Source organism: Parus major, chromosome 1 (assembly GCF_001522545.3).
Source record: "Parus major isolate Abel chromosome 1, Parus_major1.1, whole genome shotgun sequence".
Classification (NCBI taxonomy): Eukaryota; Metazoa; Chordata; class Aves; order Passeriformes; family Paridae; genus Parus; species Parus major.
The window spans coordinates 70843416-70865014 of NC_031768.1; the positions used below are offsets into that span (position 1 = coordinate 70843416).

At 41.8% G+C, this 21599-nt stretch overlaps 1 protein-coding gene and 1 long non-coding RNA gene across 6 annotated transcripts in view; one reads left to right on the top strand and one right to left on the bottom strand.

Moving 5' to 3' along the window:
• The first annotated feature begins 1301 nt into the window (after positions 1 to 1301).
• The window catches only part of ZDHHC20 (zinc finger DHHC-type palmitoyltransferase 20), a 49251-nt gene continuing 28953 nt past the window's right edge, over positions 1302 to 21599 (top strand). Inside the window, exons 1-2 of one of the 5 annotated variants that reach the window (XM_015625890.3) lie at positions 1302 to 1490; positions 19186 to 19212. In XM_015625890.3, the coding sequence (XP_015481376.1) occupies positions 1373 to 1490; positions 19186 to 19212 (145 nt within the window). In that variant the 5' untranslated portion in view covers positions 1302 to 1372. The remainder of the gene's footprint in view (positions 1491 to 19185; positions 19213 to 21599) is intronic. The other 4 variants (XM_015625880.3, XM_015625903.3, XM_015625896.3 and 1 more) reach the window with 4 other exon arrangements.
• LOC117244641 overlaps positions 3929 to 21599 on the bottom strand; it is a 41216-nt gene continuing 23545 nt past the window's right edge. The window contains exon 2 of the long non-coding RNA XR_004498104.1: positions 3929 to 5210. This is a non-coding gene — a long non-coding RNA (uncharacterized LOC117244641). The remainder of the gene's footprint in view (positions 5211 to 21599) is intronic.

Consider the following 21599-nt stretch of genomic DNA (forward strand, 5'->3'; position numbering starts at 1 on the left):
GCTGTCTGTCCCGTTCCCCTCGGCTCGGGCAGCCCCTCCCGCCGCCGCCAGGTGGTGCCGGAGCGCTGCGGGAGCCGCCTACGGGCCGCGCTCCTGGGCGAGCAGCCTGTGGTTCGGCAGGGAGATGGGGATGTTTGCCATGGCGAGGGCCGTTCCGACACCGGCATCCCAGTGTAAGGATAAAGATTTCAGGCGCTCCGGAGGCTGAGCCCCCCAAGTCAGCAGCGGCGCGGTGCCCGCCCGAGGTCGCGGTGCGGCCGCCGCTGTCAGGCGCTCACCGCCGCTCAGGAAGCAGCCGATAAAGCAAATAGCAGTGAGTCATTTCTAAGTTCTCTTTGCAGCACCCAAGATGCTGCTTGAGCGGTGTAAGTGCTCAAGTGCGAACACAGGCAGGCAGCAGCCCGGCAGCGCCCGGGGACGAGTGCCCGGAGCTGTCCCACAGCCTTCCTGCCCGGCACCGACCCGCCCGGCCAGGACGGCGGAAAAGAGGAAAAAAAAAAACCTGGAGGTTTATTTAAGGCCAGATTTTATGGCTGGAGGAGCATCTCACCCCGAGACGGCACCGCCGGTGCGAACAGAGGGAGGCGGAGGGCGGCAAGCCCCCGAGGTGCATGGCGAAGGATGGATGCATGGGGAAGAATGTGGCCGGCAGGTCGAGGGAGGGGATCCTCCCCCACGACTCAGCCCCATTGAGGCCACATCTGCAGTGCTGTGTCCCATTCTGGGCTCCTCAGTACCAGAGACACAAGTTGCTACTGGAGAGGGTCCAGTGGAGGACCACAAGGATGATGAAGGATCTGGAGCATGTCTCTTATGAGGAGAGACTCTAGGAACTGGGCCTGTTTAGTCTAAAGAGAAAACTGAGTGGAAATCTTGTCAATACATATCAGTATCTCCAAGTCAGGTGCCAAGGTGCCTGGCTCTATTCTATGGTGCCCAATGACATGACGAGGAGCAATCACCATAAACTAAAACAAGAAGTTTCACCTCAACATGAGGAAGAACTTTACTTGGAGGGTGGGCAGAGCAGTGGAACAAGTTGCCCAGGCAGGCCACAGAGTCTCCCTCTCTGCAGAGATTCCAAACCCACCTGGACGCGTTCCTGTCACCTTCTCTAGGTGATCGTACTTTGGCAAGGCGGAGCTGGACCGGATGATCTCCAGAGGCCCCTTCCATCCCTAACCATCCTGCGATCCGCTGAGGCGTTCCGGCTCCCCGAGAAGGAGGCGGTGGCGGGCGCTGGGGCCGCCCCTCTCCCGCCCACTGCGGCCCGCCCAGGCCCGCCCGGGGCCGGCTCCGCAGCGGCGGCCGGAGCTGCAGCCGCCGCCCGCCCGTCGCAGCGCCGGCGCTGCCGCGGTGCCCGGCAGGGAAGATGGCGCCGTCCCACGTCCTCAAGTGCTGCCAGAAGGTGCTGGCCTGGGTGCCCGTGGCCTTCATCGCCCTGGTCGTGGCCTGGTCCTACTACGCCTACGTGGTGGAGCTGTGTGTGTGTGAGTGGACCGGGAGGGTCGCGGGCGCCGGGAGCTGCCGGCCGGGCGAGCAGGACCCTCCGCCGGCCGCCTCCTCCCCTGCGCCCCGGCGGGCTCGCTTCTCCCTGCGCCCGCCTCAGGCTTTCGCTCAGGCGGCGGAAGGAGAGCCTGCCTCGGGCGCTGCCTCGCTCCCGCCGGCCGGGTTTACCTGTTGTCCTCCCGCCCTCAGGTGCCTCATGGCGGCGGGGTCCCGGCCCGGGGCCGCCTGTGGAGACGCAGGGAACGGGTCCGGGGGAGGGGAAGGAGGCCCAGGGTGCTTCGTCTGGGGACAGGGACTTCCCGAGGGCTCAGCCCCTCGTGTCTCCTCGTGAGGAGTTTCCGCTCTATTTTACTGTTGTTCATCCTTCTGATGTATCAAATAACTCTTTAAGGGTGTATAGGAGCTTCCCCTCCCTCCTTTTCATTCAGAAGCCTGGTGCCGTTGAAGCATTATGAGGCTGGAAACATCCAACTTAAGCGGGCTGGGGAAAGGATTTAGGGCTTACGGGGTTTTGTCAGGCCGTATCCAGGCTTTCTGGACGAGGATTCGTCTTTATATAAATCTGACTTGCAGCCGATGTCGGTCAGGGTGATATTTACCCTTTGCTGTCTTCAGAAGGAAAGTTCAGTTCAGGAGGATGTTGGCTTTCTCTGGGCAGGGTAAATGGAGGGGAGCCGTGATGTGCAGTATTCATCAGACTTGCTGAAACTTGGAGGCAGCATAGGAAAACTGAGGAACGGGTTTTACTGAGCATTTGATGTGTTTAAGTAAGGAAGCTGAAATGAAGAACCTCAAAAGTACTAAGAACTATTTTAAGCTACGCATAGGTCTGTCTAGTATCTGTAGGTCCTGGTACTACTAGTTATTTGTGTAAACTACATGCTTTGATATCCCTAGCTAGAAGAAAAATTTTGCATTTACTTTATACCTGGATAAATTGGTATAGATGGCCTTCCATTATCGATAATCAGTTCATTTTTTCTGCGATGACTTAGTATTCTGGATAACTTCTCTGTATGCTGATGTTATTTCACAGCCTTTTGTATTTGGAGATCTGGACCGGAATGTGAACCACCGGTAAAAATGTTATTTGAACTTTAAATAGCTGTAAAATGATGCTTGTTGAGGTACTACATGAAATGTTGACATGAGATACTTGCAAATATGTCAGTGTATCCAAACTTTCCAAATTACTTTTGTTCAGTTGTCTATGTGAATAAATAGGTTTTCTGGGAAATCATACTAAAGACTGTAAACTTTTGAAAACAAATTTGAGTCAGTTTATTGGAGGTCTGGGGCATGGCTAGCTGTAACAGTAGTCCTGAAAAGGGCTGTGTGAGGTTATAGACTCACATTTTACAAGTTTTCTGTACCCACTACAGTCTAATTAGTATGACAAAAGGCAGATTAGGGCTATTCTTAAACAAAGAACAAAACCTCAGGGATTAAGAGACTTGCCTAGGGTCGCACAGGTGGTCTCTGCTTGAATTGGGAAAGGAGCCTCAAGCTCTGTGTCCGAGCTTTGTGTCTTGATCACAGAGTGCGTCAGGACTAGGTGCTGGTGAATGATTTCTCTATCTTGGAGACAGAGAAGCTGCAAAGATCTCTTCTGAGTTCATTAACGTTTTGTTTGTGTGAAAATTATTGAGAGGATTGGCTCCTGTTGATGCGAGAGCTTTTGCATCCGTAAGTCTGGTTTCTAGAAGACTGGCACTTTTTGCTCATGAATCAGCTCTATTAATATCTGCACATACAAGCTCTTAAGAAAAAGCATCATTTAATAAGCAAAATATTTACTGACTTCTATTGCTGTCACTGAATTTTTCAGTTGTTACTTGTCTAAATCATGCTTGATGACCAAGGATTTTATTTGTTTTGTGAGTTTTTTCTCTTGTGAGTTTGGAGGTTTTTGGGTTTTGTTTATTTTTAATTTGTTGAGTTTTGTTTACACTCTTGAGAAATATCATCTCACCAAGGGAGAGGAAAGGGATTTTGTGTTTGGGTCTTTCTGGCGTTGTGGGTTTTTTCCTTTGCATGCTTTTACTCTGCGGTTGAGCTCAAACCAGGATTGAGAGGATTTATAGCAAAATACAGGATTTTCTGTTTGTCTTGGCAGGTATGTTTTCTTTCTGCTGGTGCTCCCTATGTTCTGTTTGTTTTGGGAACGACAGCACTGTGTACTGCGAAGAAGAGCAAGGATGTGCCTCCAGCACACAGCTAATGAATGAGGCAATGCTGGCCTTTGCCGATGTTCACATGGGGTGGGGGCAGAAGCAGGGCTTATGGCTTTGATAAGAGGCTGATGTGTCCTCGTAAAGGAGAGAGAAATGGAGGAAGGGAAGCTTTAGAAACGAGGAGACACAGTAGAAAAATCTGAGTAAATAGGGTAAAAGAGAAATTGAAGTCCCACAGACACCAGTGTTTTTTCAAAGTTTATTCTTAAAAAATCAAGAACTTTTCAGATGTGATACTAACAAGGAAACAGGAAGAGGGAAAGCCTGTATTTCCCCAATTATTACTTCTTTCTGGATTGTTTTGTTTTTTTTCCTTGTAGTCCTTGGTCATTGGACATATATTAGTAGATCAAGTGGGAAGCCAGGCTTAGTGTAGTATCATAAAGTAGAAGATGGTAAAGTTGGGGCTGCTTCTTTCGTCAACCTCACCCTTTTTCCTTTCAGTTTTACTTCTCAGTGCTATTTGCCCCACCCTCCTCTGATGGGGTGCTCACATATTGCTCAATGTCTTTTGCTGTCTGATGGACTCAGGCTTCTCTGTAATTCACTCCTAATATGTATTTACGGGGATATGCCTGTTCTATAACCCTAAATTATATTACTTACACACTGGCTGTGAACACTGAGGAGGACTGGTGTGGATAAGATGAAAGGAGGCTCATGAGCTTGTCTATTGTTTTCCTCCCATGGGAACTGCCAGCATCATTCTGTCTCTGTGAAGATGTTCAGCACTGGCTTGTTTAGACCACTGTTGCTGTGTTGTTGTGATCCATCAAGTAAATTAGCTGTTATGCTAATTGGAAAGGTGAAAGCAGCCAAATGTGTGTAAATTGAGGGAATGTCAGCATAGTGTAAAAATTTAGTGAACGTGTGTAACTGAAGGAACTGCAAAAGACTCAAGGCAGGTCTCCTTCAGAGGGCTTTTTAAAGTGTTTTGAAGTAGAAAAATCTGAATGAACACTTTCTAACTAGGTTATTTCTTCTTTTCACACATAACTTGCCCAGAGCTCTGTTTGCTCTGCAGAGCAAACCCAGCAATACATAATTGCTACACCTAGCAATACATAAAGGATGTTGTAAAATAGCTTTTTGTTCGTTTAAAACCATTTCGTGTGTTCCTTCATGTTATCAAAACATGTTTTGCTTTAAACATTGCTTTTGTAAACAATGGCTATATTATGCTGCTGCTGAATTGGACTGATTGTGTTTGCTTACCACATCCCTCAGATGCTCGGAAAGAGTGAAGTGCTTCTCTCGTGGTTCACTTTCATTTATGGCTGACTTGGATCTTATTATCTATCCCAAACATTTTTGTAGGTGGTGGGCTGTAATGCAGACTGGTTAGAGGGTGGTCACAAGACATTTGTTTTGTCACATGTAGTCAGAGTTGGTGGGTGAAGTCAGCTTGTTTCTTACAGGCGATCCTTTTGCTAAAACACTTGCAGACTTTGGTAGTGCAATCTTGCACTGAGAAAGAGAGGAGGAAGTTAACTTTGAGTTGTCTGCAGCTCCCAACTAAAGTGTAGTGACTGGTCTTATTAAAAAGAAAAAAACAACTAAAAAATCCTGATCAGGTTAACTTTTTACTTCTGTACTGAAGACTACATTTTCTGAAAATCACAGTCCTGACCCTTCTGCTGAACCAGGAGTTTTCTGGATAATGACGTGTTTTATATATTTAGTGGGCTTGTGAATGAATGAGTGTTTTCATGCCTCAGGGTCTGCAAAATATGGAAAACTGATTTTGAGAGCTATGGAAGTAACTAGTTGTGTATTCTTTTCATAGCATCTAGTTGCAGAAGGTTTAGGTTTGGGGTTTTTTTGATACAGTGTAATGTCTAGGGTTTCTAAAATCCTGGCAAACAAATCAGTTTGTAATTTAGAATGAATAACGTCATGTTAATAGTACAAATTATGCTCCTTGCTGTTCCAGGAGACTGCAATGTCTCTTGTCAGTAGGGAGCTAGCTCTGATTTCCCCAAAGCACTGCCCTTATGAGAAGCACATGGTGGTTTGTTGTAATGCTCCCACCTGAAGAGTGTTGCATAAACAGAGAGAAGGTAATTCCATCTGCCTCCTCCAAAAGAAATCTCTACTGAAAATGCTAATGAATATCTCTCAAGCAATGGCAAGGTGATACCAACAGCAGTTCTGATTTCAAGCTACAGAAAAAGCTGAAGTATCAGCACTGAGGTACAACATTTGCATGTTAAACATGTAAAAGGCATTCCCATAAGAAAAGAGGCTTACCTGTCAAGAAAAGGAAAGCAAATTAAACAGGTTAGACCATTAGTTAGTTAACTATGTTTACGTGCCTCTCATGAATTTAAAAATACAGAAACTGAACCACTCTGCATACACTTAATTTTGTTGTAATCTCTCAGTACAAGCATGGTTATTGTCATCTGAAAAGAGAACCTTTTTTGTTACTATACATAATTAGAATTCCTTTTGAGGTGCTCCAACTGGATGCAGATTATTGGAAAACTAAGTGCTCAGCTGAGGAGAAATTCATCTTCTATGGTGCCTTGCACTGTATTGGTCATACTAGTTTATAGGGACAGGTGGATGTGTGCCTTTTATATGAAAATGCAATCTGCTCTCTTGGCAGTCCTCTAATGAAAAAATGGTTTCAAGTGCAACAACCTGGTTTCTTGAGGAGTACCTTGTATCTGCTCTTTCTTCTGTCATCAGAAGGACTCCATCCCTCTTCTCCCTCCCAGTCTTCTATCTGCAGTGCCCACCCCAGCCCCTGCATCTGCTAAACCATTCCTGACAGCTCTGCATAGTTGGCATCTTTTCTTGATCCCTAGTTACCATTTGGTCAAAAAGAAGTGTGGTGCAGTGGCCAGTTTGGTGTTGCCTAGCTTGCTCAGGGGACTAGGCAGAAAACAAGCAGTTCTCTGCTCACAGGGAGTTTGGACTTGTCTGTTCTACTGTCCAACAGCTTTGATGAAACTTAGCAGTACATTCTTTGTGTGAGACCTACCCTGAGCCTCAGCACTTGTCTGGTCCACGGGCAGGATGGTTTTGGAATAGGGTAGAGAAGTGGCTTAGGGAAAGCAAGGAGCTGAGTAAGTGTCTGAGCTAAAGCAGGAACTCTTCCTGTGGTTTTACTTTCTTGTAGCCATGATCACTCACTGCTGCAGTGCTTCTGATTACCTTTTAGATGCAGACTATAAAGCTTTCCTTCTAGCTTTGAAAGGGCTTGGATAGCATGAATATTTAATATTATGGAAAATAACTTCTCTCAAATTTTTCTCTGGTAACAGCAGTAGGAGATTTCTGTATGCCTCTGGAGTTAGAACAGTGATCTAAATATCACTTTCATTTTTAATCAGGGGGTTTATGTTCCTTCATCACTTACGAGTCTCTGTTTTCCTAAAGTCGCTGTGGATAAAAGCCAGAATTTCAAGCATATGTTTTCAGTAGACGTTACTTTGAGGTCACTGACAGTACAGTGAACTTCAAGTTCTTCTGTCTGTTGAAATTTCAATAATTAAAAATTTGTTTTCTACTGGCTCATGTTTTTATGAGTTCATGTAATATGCTCTTCATAATCAAAGAATTTACAGAGTTAAAAAATGGGTGTCAGAGCTGAGTTCTCGTATACCTGTGGTAGTTGAAATACTTGGATGGCACTGGACCTGCTTTTACTCTTGGAACTCAAGACTGTGCCTGAAAATGGGAGTAAGATTCTAATTGTCTGCCTAAAATTGTGCCTCTAAGTGCTGAGGGCTCGTGCCGTTAATTTTTTACCCATTCAGTACATCACTGTTTGTTAAGCAGTTTCCTGCAACTGGAAGAGTTTATGCTGGTTTAACAGGTACTTTCCTTACAAGTGTTACAAACTGTAGGTTCCTGAAAGAGCTTTTATGGAGTTTTGATCTCAGTCATTAGCTTCTTCCAGCTGGTGCATAATCTTCTTGTAATAGGATAAGTATCCAATTTTTTCTCGTTAGAATGTATAAAATGTAAGAGAAACATTCAGTAAGTTTAGCGCAGACCACTTTTTTTTTTGTATAAGCTGAATCTCCACCAAGGTTTGAATCAGATATAAAAGGGATAATGAGATTGCAACAAATACATTTGTTCTTTTAGCTACTTGCCCAATATTACCTCCTTCTGCTGTCACTAAACTGCTTTCTATGGGATGTGCTTTACTCCTCCTCTCCTGCATTTAGAAACAAAGAAGCCAGATTTTTCCCATTCTTCTGCTTTCCTTCCTCCCAACAGTCTTCAGTAGAGTACCTAATCTTTGACTGTCTTCCCTTATCTGTGCAAGAAGTTTCCCCTCTGCAGCATTTCAAGCCTCTGCTTTTCCTTTTTTCCCAAAAGACCAAATGGCTCACCTGTTCCTTTTTCAACTTTTCTTTTGACTCTTAAAATTGTCTTGTGAGATTATCAAAGACAAGTGGATCACAAGAACAATGTGCTTTGCCTTTGCAGTTTCTGCAGCAGTCTCTCTCATGCTATAGATGGTGCAGCATTGTCTTAAATACACACTGAGATGCACAAGTGAAATACCACACACAAAAGAATGCTGCTTTGAAACCCTCTCTCTGTAGATCATATGATTAAAATGGTTCCATGCTTCACATTTGTCTCCAGAGTTGGGAGATTTTTATGCATCTCTTGTGAAGTGCTAAGTACAGAGATAGCTGTTTGGTTGGGATTTTTTTCCTTTTTTTAAACCTTTTCGTGACAAAATATTTTAGCGCTTGAAGTAATTCATCTAGAATTAGGCAAGCTGCCAGTGCAGAGAGAATGAAACATAGATTAAATTTAAGTAGCCTTGAAAGAAACAGACATTTATTTGAGGAGACCTAAACAGATAGTTATTGTATAATCTAGTTTGCAGTTGTGTGTGGTAGACTTAAAACTTACGTCAAGCACCTCATCTATTGCCTTGTCATGGGTGTGAATGGAGAGAACCTGTTATTGTACCATTCTTCATGACAAGTAGTCATTGCTTTTAGCTTTGTCAAGTTTGGATTAAAAAAAAAGAGAGAAAGGAAGTGTATTTCCACGTATTCATATTGCTTTGCAGTTGAAGGTTTTCACGTCTGTTGGTTTGTGACCTGCAGATCTACCCTGACCATTACAAAGGAGCCCAAAACTTGGAGCAGAGTTTGGTTTCTGTTCTGTTTTGAAAAATCCCATGTGACTAGAACTCAAGTGGGGTTATTTTGCAGTATCTGAAAAAGGATGCAAGGTATGCATAGGATTTTTGTGGGTATGTTTTGTGTGTGTGTATTTTTAATCTGTTTAATCTGCTGCTCCTTAAGTTTCACGTTGGGGGAGTTTAAATAATTGTATTTTTAAAAAGTTTGACTTCAGCTTTGTAATTGCAAACAGAGATGTTATGGCCGTGTTCCATGGTAGATACCTGCTAAGATAAAGCCAAAGCAGCAAGTGACAGAGAGTAGGCTTGAACTTCTGTAATAATTCATAATTTAGGCAAATTATAAATTTTGACAATGGAAAGCTTTAGGACCATTGACTACTAGATTATGTTATTTTTTCTCTTTTGTGTGGGTATTTTCTGTTAACATCCTCAAAGCTATAAATATCCAGCATTTCTCACTACTTCCCACACTTGCAGAACCCTATTGCCAAGTTAAGAGTGGAAACGGGAATCTGTTTGTGAGCAGAAGCAATGGTCTGGGGAAGGTTTCAGGCACATGCAGAGCCTCAGGAGCTGTGCTTCCATGCCTGGGAGTTTGTGGTAGTCTCCTACCACATGACAGCGCTCTCCTCTTGCTGCACGCCTTCTCTGGAAGTCTTTAGACTTCTCTCCAATCTTTAGCTGATGCACGCCCTGGTCCCATCCCAAACGAGGTTACTGTGTATCCACTCAAGAGACAACAGCTTTAAGGGTCTGGGCCAACTCACACCTAGTTGGAGGAGTTTAGAAGCCATGACACTCCTGATCTAACTCCTACAGCTCACTGTGGTCACTGACTTTTGCGTTAAACCAGCAGCACTCGTCTCTTGGGCATCACAAACATTTGTTCCCGCCTGAGTGCCCCACTCGAGTACTTCACCTGCAAGCAAGGATGTTGTTGCAACTGTGTTACGGTGTGCGATAGCCTAGGGAGATGAGACAAGTTAATTCTCTTAGTAGGAGCTATGCATGCATCAAGTCCTGCTTGTTTCTTGTTAGGCAGCGTGCCAGCTCTGCAGTGTTTTGCCCTGGGAGCCTTAATGCATCTCTGAGGGGCAGTAGGCAGGACTGTTATCCCCTTGAAGACTTTAGGATTTACAGTATTTCTTAGAGTCCTGATTTTATGCTTTCTAAGAACATGTGGTGAACTGTCAGGAGGCAGGTGAGCTCTGAGGATTTATTTATTTATTCATTTATTTATTTATTTGCTGGAAGCAATAGTTAATGAATGGGAACTCTTGGATGATAGGTTTTGCTCTTTTGTGTGCTTGCCTCTCTGTTAGTTCTGGACTAGTATCAAAGATTTAGTCTAGATGTTCTGAATATCCAGAAGTCCCTTTGCACTGGCTCATACAGTCTTTGTGCTGTCACTTTTTCATATTCCTAAGGAATCTGGTACTTAAATGAGACCTGGTGCAACAAAATGGTGTTTTCTGTCCTTGTCCTCTATTCAAAACTTTGTTCTTTTTTTAGCAGTGTTTCTTTCCCCTCTGCAACACCAGGATCTTTTTTTATGTTCCTGGGGAGTTGCTGTTATTTCTTCCTTTTTGCAAAGAAACTAGAGGGTGTAGATTTAACTACAGTCAAGCTTTCCCTCAGGATGTTTCAGTCTAAGTAAGGTTTAATGTATAACATTTTGTTTCACCAAAAGAACAAGCAGCAAAGCCTCCAGCATCAAAAGATGGCATCATTTGTTATCAATCAACTTGATAAGCCATATATGAACAGATTCCCTAAATCACCATGAAAAGTCTTTAAACCTTTGTTTATTCCATAAATATTTTTATAATTAAAAAAAATACTAAATATTTATTAGTATTTACAAGTCCAGTTTATTGAAGACAGGAATTCTCCATCACTGCTCTCCCACAACTAATATACTTGTTTTTAAATTATATGTTTTTTCAATACAAAACTTCCTTAAAGGGCTGAGTCCAGGAGCTTGGCTTATTAATATCTTGATAGGAGTTAATGTAGATTACATTACTGCTGCTCTTTTGTCAGTGCACTGCTGGCTGAAAATTAGCTCTTATCATAGGTAGCTCCATATTTAACCTCAGGTGGCAAATACCAGTCCTGGCCAACATTGCAAACTTAAAACTTCATTTAGGGAATCCAGTGACATAAATGCATGAGAGGAGGTCAGCTTGCTGGGCAGTTTGATTTCTTCTGTTACTCAGTGGACTTGATGATAGCAAAATCCTCCTCTCAGAAAACAGAGTGCCTAATACTTTCTAAGGAGATTTACAAGATCCTTATCCACAGAGTTTCACAAGGAGATTTTATCCTCACATTTGGGGAAACACTTGTTGCAAGCAGGGCCAGTAAGTAAACAAGGAAACAACTGATTTTGGAAGAGTCTGAAGCCAAACATGGTGCCTGATTAGCAAAGCAGGTCCCTCCCAGCTGCTGACCGTTCTCACTGCTGGGTGAGGGTTCAGGTCTGCAGGTCACAGCAGCTCTGTCTGGAATTTTTGTTCTCCTGCCATCATATCTCACAGCTCTGTGGAACAGATAAAGACTTGCTTATTTTCATCTGTCTGGTGTGGAACTAAATGGATTTACTAGTAATGTCGTGAGTCTTAAGTCAGTCAGCTTTAAGTGACCTTTATATTCAAGGCAGGTATTGACTGGCAGCCACAAACTGCAAATTAGTGTTCCTTTTATCAAAAATAATTGGTAACTTGTTAATTACTTGAAAAATACTGTTATGAAAATGTGTGTTGGTTGGGTGGGATTTTAGTTTGCTTTGTTTTTTACTTTAAATATACTGACAGTTTCTGATATTACCTGCAGAACACCTGATCTTGTGCAGGGTGTGGAAGACAGCGCTGTACAGCACAGTGTTTGTCAACACCAGCTGATTATCCTGATTGCCACTTCTATCTCTTACAAGTCTCCTAGTAGTGTCAGCTACAGAACTACTGGAATTATTCCTAACACAAAAAGTATTTTCACATGTGCAGATACTTGAGTGTAGTGTTACTATGAGCTTGATCTGCCAGCCTGAGGACAAATACCGCTCCTTCAAGTGTAAATGTAATTAATTAGTGGTGTGGACATTAGCTAGCTCTACTTAGATGCTTATGAGTTTCCATGCCTTTCTGTCAATTCTTTTTTTTTTTTTTCTTATTCCCTGATGTGCCAGAGAGCACAGCTCACTGACTGATGCAAGTAAGAGGTCTCTTTGTCTTTCAAGAAGAAACCAGGCTTTCTTTTGGCTCTCTCTGATAGCTTAAAGGCAATATTGGAAGCAATTTATGCACAGCACTTCCATGCTACTGAGCAATAAAGCTGTTACTGTTATGATAAAGCAGAATTTTTGGTAAAGAATTTAATGAAGTCCAGTAATATGAATAAGCAGCTGAAGAAAGTGTGTAGAAGTAATTCTAGGGTTTAAAATTCATCAAAATGCAAATAGAATGAGCAGTGTCAATAGTGATTAAATAGCCAAAGAAAATCAAGTTACATTAGGGGGTTTTTGAGCAATTATGGTAAATTGAAAGTGAGTAGTGTTTCTTGGGGAATAAAGCTTTTCAGGGACAGCAAACCGGGTGCATTGCTAGAGCTGAGTGCTACCTTCGTATTTATAAAAATCCTTTAGTTATTTGGCTGATACATCTCTTAATACTCTATAATTGGTGTGGATGCAAGTGTGGGACTGAGGTTGACCTGGCAACTCTTTCTTCTGCATGCTGACCAAGCATAAGTCTTGGTTTTTAAGTCTTTTAAAAAGTGCAGGCACCCTTGCTGAGACCATTAGGAGACCTTTGGTATAACTTTCAAAAATATTTTGTAGATGCAGAGGTAAGGAGCCATCTCTAGGATTTTGTGGGTTCCAGATGTCAGCTGCCTTCGTGGCTATGTTTTTGAACTGTGGAAGTGGTAGCACAGAATTTACTGTTCCCACAATTCATGGCAGAAATCTTCCCAGTTGTCATAGCTAGATTCATTGCTAAATGTAACTCAGTACCCAAGAAGTCTCTTGCATTGCTTATGTTAATTTCTGCTGTAGACTTTGTATTTATGCATATACTCTCTGCATTGAGGCTGAAAAGACCTTGGCTAAATAAAATGCTGCTTCATTATTGTGATAAGAGAGTATTTGCTGGGCAGCAAGCCTCTGGCAGTTACTTGTTCTAGTGAAAGAATCATGTTCATATTTTTTAAACCATAAATCATAATGATAGCTGGTAACAAATAACAGAAACATTCTGCAGTGCAGCTTGAACTGCCTTGTTTGAAATATTCATTCATTTTGCCCATCCCTGTGATAAATGCTTCTTTGAATCCTGTAGCAATGGGCATTGCAATCATGAGCATAGGAAATGTGGTCATAAAACAGAGCATCCCCCTTTTTACCGGCATCTCTTCCCTGTCTGCATTTTCTTCCTCCTCCACATGCAGTACCTGCAGTGCCTTTGAAGGCATCATCTTGTGATCACTTGAAGTCACAAGGCAACTCTCTGAGTGCTCTTGCTGAGCACAGGCTGTGTGAGGAGTTTGGGCTCTGGCTTGTGTGCTTTAAGGCATTGGTGGCCCTGGCAGGCATATTTTTTCCCCTCTCATGACTGTGCATGACCCAGGAGAGTGAGAGGCCACTTGCTGCCGTTCTCCCTTCACCCCTGCAATGCCCTGCTGTTTGGGGTCACAAAAATCTCGTAGTGTAGTAGCTACCAACTTCATTGGTAGTTCAGACATGACCCAAAGTGTCTGCAAAGGTGAGTGCTCGCTTTTGCTCTGTCTGCCATAGGGGAGTGGGTAGATGGTTAAGAGGGGTAACTTTATACACCCTGCAGCAAGAGTTGTCCACCACAGGCCACACCTCTGAGACAAGCATGGTGTCAGACCTGGCTGATGGTGCACCCATGCTGCAGACCAGCCCCAGGCAGTGCTGCTGCTGAGGCACATGGTGTGACAATGTGACTCTTGGTGCTGGCTCAGCACAAAGGCCTGCTGAGCCACATCTCCTGCAGCACCATTCTATAGAATGTTGCTTTTTGAATTCCCTGGCAGTGCACTGGGAGCAGAAGAACCTGTGTCCTGTTCCTGGATATCTGACACTGAAATACGTCAATCTAGCACCATATGAAGATAAAACAATTCTAAGCTCATATGGCTCAAATTTCTGCAAAGAACATTCATGGTGGAAATTGAGTGTGTGATTCCTGGACCCCCATAGTCTTTTAGCAAGGACCTGGCAGCATCTTCCTGCGTTGGCTTTTGGCTACATGATGCTGTCAACTCAGTCATCTTGAATCATTTTTCTAAAACAACTCCCAGCTGTTAAGAGAGGAGAGCACCTAATGAGTGCCTGTCAGTTGGGAAATAAGAAATATCTCGGTGTGGGAAGGTCACAGGATTAAGGCTTTTAGAAAATAGTGCTAAGGTCTTTGTATTCTGTTGCTGCCCTGTTACAGAGGCCAAATGAGTATTTGCTCAGGGAAATTTACTCATTTTCATGCTTGTATCAGTAAATAAATAGTGTTTCTACCGGCTTCTTGGGAGTGATTGGGGTCTACATTTGCAAATAGAAATTATATAACCATAAACCTAAGTTACACTTTCAATAAAATGCCATCTTCTGAACAAATTAAATATTGAGATGATGTCAGTGGTGCTTGCCTTTGCAGACAGGGCAGTGCCTGTGGGGGGTTTCTGTTGAATTTCAGTACTGGTAACTTCTGGAAATGTGTGTGTGTGTGTGTGTGTGTGTGTGTGTGTATGTGTGTTTATTTATTTATACCCTTTTCATTAAAAGCTAAGAGAAGTTAAGCCTGTGCATCTGGTGAAGGGATGCAATTGCACTTTTATCACTCCTTCTTCCCACCCTTAAGGAATGTCAGCCAAAATGTGAATGTTACTTTGAAATTTATGGAAAGGCTGGAATAACCGAAGTATGACTCCTGCTAAGAGCCATCGTGGGCGAGGATGGGGAAGTAAGCATAGCACTTCAGTAACAAGATCAGTTCTTGTCCTTTGCTATACTTCTATATTAGTTAGAGTTGAATTTCTTCCTCTGCAAGAAACATATCTAGCTATGGTTGGAACATGCCTTTTAGGGGAGTAGGAAGATGTTATTGGCGGGGGAGGGGGGGGGAGTTTATTCCAAGCTTGAAGGCAAATGTCTTGTCTTTTAGCATGCCTCTTGAAAGGTCTTGTGAGATCATAGGACCACTTTGCCTCAGAATAGAGATTTGTTTTTTTCCTATTATGCAGTGAGTTGGAAGATGCTTGAACACTTCATAGCAACCCTGAAAATAATCCTGAAACTAAAAGCAAACCAGCTCCCTAACGTATTTTTCTTTCAGAGATGAGATATTCTGAGAGGTTTCCTTGAAGCAGCTTTAAGAATGCTCCAAAGCTTTCTGAAGTTGACATTTCTATCAGTTCACACTCCAAGAAGAATGCTTCCAACAAATGACATTTTCCCCCAGTTTCATTTGTTATACAGCTAATGATATCCCTGTGTCTGCAGGATTGTTTCCTGTGATAAAACTGTAGGCTTCTGCCTCTTTCATTCTTATGACATAGGTGAGATGAAAGATAACAGACAACAATGTGAGGAAGAGTTTCTAAGAAAGTGTAACCAACAACTGGGGTCATAAAGGAAAAAGTGTTCTTGTTGCCAAGGGTGATGCTATGTGTCTAAATCAAAACTAAGACAATTTTTTTTCCTCTGTGAAAGTCAAATGTGTGATTTCTGTTTGTCCTCTTAAGTGGACAGTTATAAAGTACATTTGAATCCAGCCTAATGAAGGCTGTATGGTGCATTTTGGAGATAGTGTTCTGTAGAAAGTGATCCCACATACTTCAAATTGTGAGCTTCATCTTGCAGGGACCCCAAAACATTGGGAAGTCCAGTGTGTAAGTAGCTCAATGGACCAGCTGACAGCGTGTTGCACCTGTACATCCCTGGGCAAGCTGCAGCAGCCTGAAGTTCAGTGTAGGCCTGTCTACCTCTCTTTACAAGCAGGTTGGCTACACTCCTTCCTTATACTGATTTTGGAAACCCTGAGGTAGCCAAGATAAAGCTCTGCACTGCAGTCAGACAGACAGGGCTTATTCACTTTGTTCAACTTCCCTGGTGCTGTGGCACTGAGAGTTGAATCCTTTGAAAATCTGAGGCCATAGTGAGAGCTCCAGGGGCCTGAGCATACAAGTGCTTGCTTCTGAGCTCTTTTCCGTGAAGTAACCTGCAGCTTTCACTGTCTGGTCATGTTTTATCCTTCCCTGGCAATATCTTTGTAGAACACTTTAAGTCTTCTCGCAAAACCAGGAACTTAATACTAAGAAACAAATCTAAAGAACATTTTTTCCTTTTGTAGCTGAGCAATAGACTGATATGGCAGTATATTTTAAAATTCCTCAAAAATCCTCAAAGGAGCAGCTGTTTTACACCAGTTATGTTTCTGAATCATGGACAGTTTGTGTTGATTGCAGTGCTTAAGGCACTAACATTTGCTGATGCATCTATCTAGTGTATAGTGCTGTTGCATCCTGAGCTTAACATATAAATCATAAGCAGTGTTTATTTTGTTTAAAAAAAAAATAAATCAATAAGCAAAAAGGCACTGCTGCCTTGGGATTTTTCCCCCATCCCATGTCCCAAACAAGAAACCATGCTTCAAAAATGTTTGAAGTGAAAACAGTACTAATTTAGCAGAAGCTGGCAGACATATCTAGACATCAAAGTAGTAGAGGAGAAAAGTGATAGGGGGCAAACTTGTAACTACAGGCCAGGGATGGGGCCCACAGTGGCAATGTCATGTTCTGTGAGGTTTTTTTCCCCTGATGTAGAGTTCAAAAGCAAGAATTGATTTCTTGATGGTACAAAGCTTCTTGTTAGATGGTCTGCCTAGCAAATACTTAAAAGTCTTTTTTACATAAAGATTGACTATTAACTTATATGAAGAAAGGCTTCACTTTGTAGTATAAAGATCCTGTAAAACTGTTCATGTGCCATCTGCTGAGTGAATTTGGACTAGTAGGCTTCATTTAATCTGCTTGACAATGGGCATTAGAACAGTGAAAAGGATAGAAACAGTAACATTTAACTTGCATGAGCCTCTGAGACAGAAGAGAACAGGACAGCTTTTATTTCATCTGAGGACGTTAAGACAGGATGAGAATCACAAGCATTTCCATGTTGGCTTTTACCTCAAACTGCAGGTGTTTCTCGAATGAAAACTGTTCTATGCAGTCCAATAACTGTGTTCTAACCTAAGGGACCTATGTGTGAAAGAGAAATTATCTTCCTGGTGCTGTGAAACTTAATTAATTTTTGAAGGTTATTTAGGGCTCTTCTTGATGAAGTCCCACATGTGATAAAATACTATCCTTTTTTTTTTTTTTTGTCTTGTCTTGTTCTTGCTTGTAAAACCTGTTCACTATTCTAAGTCTTCAAACATCATATTTGGCTCACAGCTTTGTTTTGTGCTGACAGCAGAAATGAGGTTACAAATTAAGGAGTACTTCAACCAGAATTACTTCCAAAAAGATTTCCTTAAGTTTTATAGATAACTATGTTCTCCCACCCCCAACAGAGGATGATTAAGAACTTTTTGTATTTCTTGTCCGAGGAAATAGATATTTATGAATGAATGTGTGCAAAGGTGTTTACTTAAATTATGAGAAGCCAAAGTCAAAGCTAATTATAAAGTACTTTTAGTATTTTTTTAAGTTAAACAAATATACTCTGTAAGCTTATTTTACCTTTTCACTTTTTTAAAATAATTTTTATCTTCTTGCATTGTTGAAAACATTTTAGCTGGAGAAATAACACATTAGTAAAATTTTAAGCAAAAACACTCACAGGATTTGCTTTAAGAATAATTTGGCTTCTGAAGCATGCAGTGGAATTTCAGGCAGAAACATGGGAGCAGGCTGTGCAAGTATGCATAACTAATGTGAAATGAAGCTGTTCTTTAGGATTGACCTCCTTGAGTTTGAAGCCAACATCGTTATGTTCCAAATGGTAATTTCCTCCTCCTTTAGGTGGAAGGAACCAGAACCTTTTCCATTAACTTTGCAGAGGCTTCTGTGTGTACACAGAAGGTGGACATTTAATGGAAGGGGAGGGGGGCAAGAAAGAAGAAAAAAACCCTAAAACATGTCTGAACAAAAAGGGTCATCTATACATTGAGGTGTCATCTCATTATGCCTCTTGTTGCCCATAAAAAGAGGCACAGGTGCATAATACAGTTGCAGACCCTTTCCCTTGTAGGTATCTACAGAAAAATGACAAATGCCACCTCTGTAACAAAGCAGCCCTTCCAGAGGAAGTCTGCAATGCACACTCAAGCCCTCCAGATTTAAGAGTCTAGTGTGTATCTGGAAAAAGCTCTTTTGAATTTTTGCACAGGTTAATGACAGTAGAAATGTCAGAGCTGGGAGAGGGGAAGCAATGTGTACCAAGATAAACTGCAGGAGGCACAGTGTGCTCTGATAGGATTTTGCTCATGCTGGGGACCAGAAACTTAAATTTACTGTGTAAGATGGAATCAGGAAAGATCCTTTCCTCACTGAGTTTCAGTAAGTCAGTGTCCAAGGAAGAGATCCAGCGAGGGAAGGGATGTGAACACAGCAACTAACAAGTACAGCAGCTCTCCATTCAGCATCATTATTGAACTGATAAACTGAGAGTGAAGGTTTTGGAGAAGCCTGAGGGCAGGAAGATGTACTAGTCAGGCAGTATACAAGGTAGATCTGAACAATGGAATTTGCTGTTGGCGTAAAAAGAGATGAGGCTATAGGAGATAAGGAGGTGGGAGAGGTTTTAACTATGCCTGGAAAAATTCAGGTCAGAGAGAAAAAAGGCACAAAATACTATGTGACAGGAAGAGAGAAGGGAGAGAAGAAATTAAGGAAATAGGTTATGTGTAACAGTTGCACAGGGATTTTTGTAAGAACTTTTAATTTCATTTTCTGCTTTCCAGTGGTACACCTGTTGGCCTAGCTGTTGACTCAGAAAAATTAGTTAGGTGCATATATGAAGGGGAATATGCATAAATTCTGTCTAATTATTGTCTGTGGAGTGTGCTCACTTCATTAGCCCCAAGGAGGGCATCCCTTCAGCTCTTCCAGTAACTCACCAAGCATCAAGGGCTGGTAGGAGGAATATTGACTCCTGTTTTACCCTGGTGTCGGGTGGGGAGGCTCTGCTAACACCTCATGTATGCTTTGGAACAAGTCCACTACCTCATATATCTCGCTTTTAGCTAATTATTTAATTCTGTACAAATTTACCTAACTTTTTTTTTTTTTCTCTTCCAGTTACTATTTCTTCAACTGCTGAAAAAGGTAATTTTAATTTTTTTTTATGAAGACATGAATAGCTGCTTTGCATGCAAATCTAAGGGACATAGAATTGAAATGTACTCCTTTATGTGGAGCTCTGTGTAGTGAGTAGATTAGTGCTAAGAAACAAGGTAAATATTGTACAGTTGAGTCTGTTTTGTTTCTAATAGCACAAACTTGGGATGATGACAAGACCCGTGACTAATGCAAGTAATGCAACTATGATTTAAGTTTGCATTTATTTTTAAATGGGTACCTACTAAGAAAAAGGAGAAGAGAGAAGGAACTGCAGCACATGCATAATTCTGATTTCTGTTTAGGCCTATGACCTGAAAGATTTCTGGAAGAGGATGAGTTGTTGTTGTACTGCTTTGTATTTTCCAAACAGATTACCAAGTTCCTCAGAACACAATTCTTAAGGCGTAGTTAAAATTGTGCAAAACACAACCATTTCTAAAGTGGCTACACATTATAATCTTAAATTTCCAGGTCAAGTGTTTGAGGCCTTGTTTTGAGAAGTTTTAGTCTTCATATTGGCTTTAGCAAGTATATGCCGCAGTGGGTAGTAGTACACAGTGATAGAAATACAAACTAACAAAAAAAATTCTATCATATTGTTGCTGGAATATTTGTTTGGGAGTTCATTCCAGTTTAAAGGGAACATGAGCAGTGGATTAAGCATGGATTTGCACTTTAACTATCCACAGAGGGCTGTTTTGGACTGGTAAAAGCTCTTATCTCTTAAATATTTTGCAAAAGAACACTGGACTAGAAGCTGATCTAGCAGTTTTCTTCCTGCTGAATATCTACCAGAACACTGTAAAAAGAGGGAATCTTGATGGAATTGGTTGTTTTTCAATTTCCAATGGAGAGCTGAACGAGTAGGAAAATCTTCAAAATAAACTATAAACCATTCAAGATGTGAGTTTGTGTTACGCCAGATCTTTTCCATCCCATTTTACAGCCGGGCTTTACCTTGACTTCACAAAATTCTGCAAGTAGATGAATAAGTTTTGCTTCCTAATTTCTTCTGGAAAGGCAAGATCCATTAAGGAAGTCTGGCAGAGCAGTGTTTGTGTTACAAAGATCTCTATTTCCAATGCAGTTCCTGTCTGACTGAAACAGGTTCTTCTAAATCTACCAGAGAAGGAACATGCAAGATTAATTAATTAGAGTGACAGTATCACTGGAACCTGTTAGGCTCTTAATAACTGTCACCTGCACACTGCTTGCACATCCCATTCTGAATCATGGCATAGGCGTCCTGTGTGCATGAGTTGATCAACCGTGAAAGTTGATTTTAAAATTACATGTGAAGTCTTCTTTTCTTTTGAAAAAAAGACTGGCATAAGTTCTCTAAAGATCATATAAACTAGCTTGCAATAGCCAGGAATCAACATCAGAAAAGTTGAAAGACCAAAGTACCAGAAATATTGATATGTAAATCAATAATATGCATCTTAGCAAGTGTGTTTTGCTCCGTATTTCAGTGTAATAAGTACTGCAGTAAAATTATTTGAATATAATGGCAACTTTTGATTAACTTAGTGGTGATTTCTTCACCCCATTAAGGCTCATTTTTTTCTTTGTGATTTTATATTCTTGTCTAGTTTTATATCCATTAGGAAAGGGGAATAAAGTCAACTTGGAATCTCTGTTAACAGTGTTATATACCACTGTTATATATCATTGCCTCTCTGTAATCTGACTGTCTTGGAAGTAGTATTAATGATTTAGAAAAGAGTGTTAAAGGTAAATCTTAGGAGGGCTCAGCATATTTTTGGAGGATTCTGAGAGCATGTCTTAAGACACTGTCTTCCTGAGGCCATAAATTTGGTATATTATGCATCAGTGCCTTTAAAGAGAACTGACTTGCAATATGACACGGAGAATCCTGGATTGCCTTAGTTTAGCCAGGATTTCCTTGTGACTGAGTCTGGCTAAACTGGCAGATACTGGGGTTTGAGGTTTTTGTTGTATTTTCCATCTAGCTTGTAATTACAAGAAAATGAGCTGACTAGGAATGAATCCAGTTTACATTTGAACTGGAAACAGATGCAAGATGCTTTAGGGAGTAGTCTGTAGAGGAGCTACTGATATCCAAAGTAGTGGGTAGAGGGACTGTTAAGGAAAACTGTTAAAAATGGTTATCTTCCCTCCCTCTCATTTCCTGGGGAGCACTGACAGGACAGTTATGTGTAATCACAGTAGGAATGGCAGCATGGGAGTAGGAAAAGATGCAAGAATTTATTCAGAGTGAAGCCAGTATGAACTGCCAATTGCAGGGTCTTTCCCTGGGTGGTGCCCACCACTGACTACTGACTGGCTCCTTGGCTTTTAATGGTGGTGACAGATTGCAAGAGCTCTTACATGAGGAGCACTTTAATAGC